The 6,436-nt window shown below is 37.1% G+C and overlaps 1 protein-coding gene across 1 annotated transcript; it reads right to left on the bottom strand.

The window, feature by feature from the left end:
* Window positions 1–907: 907 nt before the first annotated feature.
* LOC116320716 lies at window positions 908–6,187 on the bottom strand. The gene is made up of 4 exons (XM_031740401.2): window positions 6,098–6,187; window positions 4,208–4,670; window positions 2,240–2,370; window positions 908–1,730 (listed from the first exon to the last, which is right to left on the bottom strand). The coding sequence occupies exons 2-4, from the start codon at window positions 4,660–4,662 to the stop codon at window positions 1,558–1,560; spliced, it is 759 nt and encodes a 252-aa protein (XP_031596261.2). The 5' UTR covers window positions 4,663–4,670; window positions 6,098–6,187; the 3' UTR covers window positions 908–1,557.
* Between the last annotated feature and the right edge of the window lie 249 nt (window positions 6,188–6,436).

Genomic DNA, 6,436 nt, shown 5'->3' with positions numbered 1-6,436 from the left:
TGCTTGTGAAGGATCCTCAACAAAGAAATCTAAAATATTTGTTATTCATTTGTCTAAATACATTTGAGTCCCTGAAAATAGGGGACGGGGTATAGCTGGCAGTAATTCCTCAACAGCTGAGGCAATATTTCTGTTCAGCTGCTTGAATTAGAGCTGAACATCTGCTCTTGAACAGGTTTTGATTGATTCATTTCAGAGCTACTATTGTGTTCAAAGAAAAAAATTATGAAAATTGTTTCAATTGTCAAACATTTCCGTCCCAAACTATATCTGTAAGTGTCTGCAAACAACAGTACAGCACAAGGGTATCATCATCTTTCCCTCTCATCGCCATTCCTGCTGTCATATTTGCTCCCAATATAAACAACCAAATTCACAAGCAGGGAATCATCAAAAGCAACTTCGGATGTGATGTTGAAGGTTTTTGATTTTCACACTTAAAAACAACAACAAAAAAACAGAGCTACTTCATATTAAAACATTTTAAATGGACCCATTTGATTATAAAAATATTGTTGACATTGCATCTGTAAACATATTTAGTACAACTAAATGGCATTAATCAGCTCAGCAACAGTGTCTTATTGCATTCTGAATTCAACACCAGGGAGAAATGGGCTGAGCACTATGCAAGTAAATGCCTCTGTCTCTCAAGTCCTTGGGAATGAACCCATTGAACTCCCTGAGGTGTATGGAAATAACTAGTAGAATGCAAAATCTTATATCCACTCTGCCATCTAGTGGCCAGAAGCCATCATTGCTTCTAAAGAGCCTTTAAGTAGCAACAGATGGTAAGAAATCCATCAAATCCATTTGTTTGTGGTTAAATGGTGAAAAAAGGTGGGCCTTCTTGTTTAATAACATTTTTTGACAGTGGTGATGGAAACATGCAAGGTTTAAGCACAAGTTAGAAGAAAATGTGATTTATTATGGTAATAAAAATGATATGAACAACCAGAAAAATCACTTTGTTATTACATAATCAAACCATACTTTCTTGGTTAAATCGACTATCCCATGAGTGTCAAATTAAAATAGTTACTTCATGTACTTGCTGTGAACAGGTGGTGTTTATAAACAGATTAAACAGATCTTTCAGCTCAAATGAGCAACATGGTATCAATTTCAGGCATTTTAAAACACAAAGAAACAGTTAAAACTAGTATTTTTGCTCTTTTAGCACAGACAAGAAAAAGAATGGAAATATAAGATGAAAACGAAACAGGAAATCCATGACCTGTGTAAGGAACAGCACTAACTGCAGCAGTGAAACTAAAAGTAGTAGTTAAAATAAAACCAACCTTTAAGATCACAAAATTCAAAGTATTTCGTTGTAATATAAAACAAATATAAAACCTGAATTTTAAATATAAAATAGAACCTACAATAAAAAACAACCAGATGGTAACCTAGACTCCACCCCACAATCTTTTACCTATAAAGTTAAATTTAATGTTTTCCACTAAACCAAATAAGAATGAAACAAATTTTTAGAAACAGATGTTGTTAATTCTTATATCAACCATTATTCTAACATACAGGCATACGCCCAGCTTACTAGTCAGCATCTGCGAATTGGTCTGGCTCAGTGGGAATGCTGTAACGGGACCATGTCAGGGGGTGTGGGTGGTGCACCGCTGGGCTGTAACCAACTGACACCGGCAGGGCCGCTGTGTCCCTTTGCTTTAGTGTCAGGTCCTGCAAAGCAAAATGGACGACGTCTTCTGGACCTAAAACACGCAGCAACACACTTGTAATGGCCTGAATCCTAAAAGTAGTACTGACACCTACAGTAACATCAGCTTCAATGAGAACAGGATGCTGAAGGACTGAAATTTGCTGTTTCTAATATTTATTTTTAATTTAGTATATATCTTGGCACTTTTATGCAAATCTGACCATTTAAATGAAAGGAAATGTAGATAACACTTTATAACTGCATGGAGCCATTTCAAAGTGGCTCTGTGTGGCAAGACTCGCTTTTCTAAGGCTTTTGGTTTCAGCAGTTTTCCTTTATGAGAGAAAAAGTAATGACTACTGCTGTAACTAATACACAACAGGTAAACTTTAAAGTTTTCCTTGTTTGACCTCAGTGGTGAAGATATATTCAGTAATCAACCTTACAGCAACATAAATTCATAAACGTATGAATACATATGGATGCATACAATAACTAAGACATTCAAATTCAGTACTGTACTGTAGAGAGAGTAGATGCCATGAAAATGTTTTTCTTTACCATAAGGTCTGGCCCCAAAACACATGTTTTCCCGGTCAGAGCGCGTGCCCTCCTGGATCTCCTTTTCCCAGTCTTCCTCCGCTTCTGTGGGTGCGGGTGCAAGATTTTCCGGGTAGACGACTTCTTTGTCTCTGCAAGAGGGCTCATGTTAATTAAAGTGTTCCATAATCAGAGTGAAGAAAAATTTATTACATATTTGAAATACATTTCTGGTTGTTAGTGGCAGTAAATGTTTATTTATTGAGTGTTTTTTTAAAACAAGTGCTCAAAACTTATTATAGAGGGTCGATTTTCTTAATCTTTCTCACATTATTTTTGGCCACAGTTTACATCTGATGTGTGCATAAAAGCAATTATGTTGGAATTAATGTAACTGTGTGCTTTAAAAAAATGCTATACAAATAAAGTTATATTTATGAGTATTATAGAGTATTTTTATGCTTAAATTTATGCTGTCATTCTATGAATGAGACGAAAAAAATAATTTACCATTCCCATACTTTTTCACTGAATATAATAATTCAGTACCGTTACTGGAAACTCCACACTTTATATGTGGTTAATCAAATTAATGTAACAACTATAAACAAAAGTGTGTTAAGTCGAAAAAAACTTAATCATCATACCACAAGGTTATTTAAACCAATACCGGTGTCTTGGAAAGTAGAAACCATTGTGAACTCATGCCTCTTTGTTTCTTGACACTTTTGTGCTAGTAGCATGAGATGATATGCACAACTCATTCAGTTTGCACATCCATACTTGGGGATGGAAGAAGCTTTGATGCATCTCTCCACTCAGTCTCAAGCATTAAAGAGCTATGGGAAGATGGGCCATGTATACAAGAGCAGCTGGTCAGGGTGACAGAAGGGCAGCAGGACAGTTAGGACTGCTCCTTTGTGCAAAGAATTAACCTCCAGCGTGCTGTACATGTTTATGTCGCTCCAATGCACCCGTTGTCACTTTAATTTGCACCGAAACAAGTGAAATGAATCCACAAAGATTTATGCTTTTTACCTGGACAGAATGATATTGCTTGAGTCTCTGTGCGTAAATCTACAGACGGATTTGAGCCTAACTAGTATGTTATTAGTGTTCATACTGTGCTGGCTGGAGATTTAAGAGACAGATATGCACAAGAATATTGATATCACTCTCATATGTTACTCACAGCAAGTTAAGCAGTTATCTAAAATAATAGCTAAAGGATTCAATATTCTGTCGTCTCAGCTGAAAATTCACTGAAGTTGGGACTGAAAGCATTTATTCTTCTACTTCATGAGTATAATTTTTTTGTACAGGAATACTTTTAATGATTGTTTCCGATACAAAAGTATAGTGTGAAATTGTCTGCACTACAGGAGCTTTTATAATTTCACATATTCAATCCATGGACACATTTGAATCCCCCTTGCTCTGTGCACAGTCCCACTGGAATGCCATTCCCAAGGCTGTTCCCATGAAGCTGGAAGCATAGAATTGAGAACTCCCCTTGCTTGAAGTAAAGGACCCTGGCTAACCCTAGAAAAACAACCCCATAGCATTATCCTTCCTCCATCAAACTTTACAGTTGACTTTTATGCACCCTGTTCTGTACTTCAGGGCCGAGTTGCTATGGTTCGTAATTTATAAAGGAAGAACTTCACAAACTTAACTGATTTATTACAGTATCCTATTACAGTACCCCACTCAGATTTAGTGAGCTCTTTAGAACAACCCATTATTTCACAAATGTTTGTATTGTTTTTATGCAAAAGGGAGTAAACCTGACTCATCTCCATCAGCTGAGCATTACGTATTACTTATCTGTCTCAGGACCTCTGCAGTAGTAAAACTTGCCAGTCTAGGGCTGTTATTCATGGTTCACTGCAAAACCATTAAAATACGTGTTGATTTGAAGTAGAATCAACATATATAGGTATATATAGGCTGGACTTGAGAACTTTAAGATTAAGGTAAGTGATGTACCTCTTCTTGTGTCTAGATCTCCTCCACCTTTTGTTCTTCCCTGACGCTGACAGGCTGGGATCTGGTACCTTTTGGTTAATATTACTGGGCGGAGCACTAACTTTGGCTGAGTTACCACTCATGAGATCTTCACTGCTGTTTCCATCAGATGCTGGGGAATCACAGAGAGCTGAAATTTTGCATCCTTGTTTCTTGATGGTCCCTGGGGGTGCTGCTTTTGTACTCTTGCCTTTGTAGCCATGGTTAATATAACCGTTAATCCTGTATGTGGGTTTAGGACCATGCTGTGTGCCAGCTGGCGTGCTCCTACTGATTCTGCTGGCAGAAGCTGAGCATCCATTGTAAACAACTGCTCCATTAACCAAACCTGTGTTGTTGATCAGATCATTGGTTTTACGGCTGTTGTGATAGGTTCCCCTTCTTTTAGGCTCAAAGTTCATACCAGCCTGAGGCATCGCTTCACCTGTGAAACAGAGATGGGATGGAAGAGATTCATTGAATTTCTTCAGATAGATTTGTGAGAGTTTAGTATGATTACACCAAAAGTGACACAAATGTTATCCTTGGATTTCTTTAGAGACTTTAGTTAATAATGAAAACATGTCATTAACAGCACCAACAGACCTCAGGTGTTATTTACATATCAAAGAGATTACCTAATTCTTACAGTGACTGACACTGAGAACATAATACTTTCAAATGTAAATTAATGACAAATCTCTTTCCCTTTATACTAAGGAATGTTGGTTTTAGTGAGGTTTCTAAACATATTTCCTGTATTAAAGTCTGATTCACAAACATTTACTTTTAGTGTGAATCGGCAGCTTTTAGCTGACAAATCTGGATATCGTCTGATTAGCAGGAGCTTCATTTTTCAGCATGATAATAATCCCAAACACACTGCCAATGAAGTAAAAGCCATGTGGAACTAAAAATCCCCCCCAAAGCTGGGACCTCAACATTAACAATTTTGGCCTTCCCAAAGCTGGGACCTCAACATTATTGAAGCAGTGTGCGATCAATTCGTCAGAGGAGGGCACAAAAGCCAGCCAACATCCAAAGAGGAGCTTAGGGGTTTCCTTCAGGATGCCTGGAAAACTATTTCTAAAGACTAATTAAAGAAATTACAAGAAAATCTGTCTAAAAGGAGGCATCCATACCATATATTGAATTCAATTAATTGTAAAAAGCCTGTTTTTGCCTCTCATACTGTTTTTCCATTTATGTTTGCACATGCTCAATAAATCTCTGCACCCATCTCATTCTTTTTCCCTTTAAAATACCAAAAAAGATAGGGTGGCTCAAAACTTTTGCACAATGCTATATAAAAAGCCTAAACTTGGGGAATGGTTTTAATGATGACTTAAAACTGTGCAATTCATTTTTTGTCTATTGCATATGCTGGCTGATGATTGTTTTTGGTGAAAGTTAGTTGGTGTGTCTCTTTAGAAAACAGTGGTGGTCCATTAAGCTAAACTTTCAGCCTAAACCTTTTCAGTCAACACCTTTCTTACTTTTTTCTGTCATAAAAATAGTCATTTTCATTGGTGTTAATAAAAAACTGTAAACAATGACAGAAATAAGATGATTTAAATCGTAAACAATGTTTCCTTAACAATAACCAAACATACTAACTGACACTTAGCTAGCTTTGTACTCGTTTTAACCCCAGTGAACATAGGCGCCCTGTTTTCTGTTAGCGGGCTAACAACTTTAGCGCCGTGATCGACAGCTATCGTCATGCCGGCTGCTAAAAGTTTGTGAGCGTCCTGTGGGAAGAAAACAACAGGGAGCAGATAACATACACGGAAAGCACCAAGTTATGCATTCACATGCAAGTTTACCTTAAATTTTCACTCACATTGTGCTTAATTTTAATTGAACTCTTACCTGCACCACTGTGTCGGGCACACCAGCCGCGCGCGGCACACAGCTGACCAAATGAAGCTGCGCAGTTCGCCGATAGGAGGCGCCAGAGTACACAAATACAGCTCCGAGAGCAGGTACAAATAAATAAAGATGAAAGAAGATAAAGAATAACATATAAAAATAAAATTAGCGTATAAATAAAAAAAACAACAATAACTGGTATTTATAATCTGCAAACTCTCTAATAACACCTAAATTAACTGTAATGTAATTAGTCAAATTAAGTAAAAACTAGATATTAAAAGCACCAGTCCCAGTCAAATCAGATAAAAAATGACTTTTTTCTGTCGTTGCTCGAAA

This window comes from Oreochromis aureus, linkage group 6 (genome assembly GCF_013358895.1).
Source record: "Oreochromis aureus strain Israel breed Guangdong linkage group 6, ZZ_aureus, whole genome shotgun sequence".
NCBI lineage: Eukaryota > Metazoa > Chordata > Actinopteri > Cichliformes > Cichlidae > Oreochromis > Oreochromis aureus.
This window is presented reverse-complemented; position numbering and strand designations above follow the sequence as displayed.

Excerpts from the sequence above, each read along its gene's own strand:
- LOC116320716 (XM_031740401.2), bottom strand. The coding sequence starts at position 4,662 with ATGCCTCAGGCTGGTATGAACTTTGAGCCTAAAAGAAGGGGAACCTAT. Across the intron at positions 2,371-4,207 it reads AGATCTAGACACAAGAAGAG|AGACAAAGAAGTCGTCTACC; the intron begins GTACATCACTTA and ends GCCCTCTTGCAG. Across the intron at positions 1,731-2,239 it reads TTTTGGGGCCAGACCTTATG|GTCCAGAAGACGTCGTCCAT; the intron begins GTAAAGAAAAAC and ends TGCGTGTTTTAG.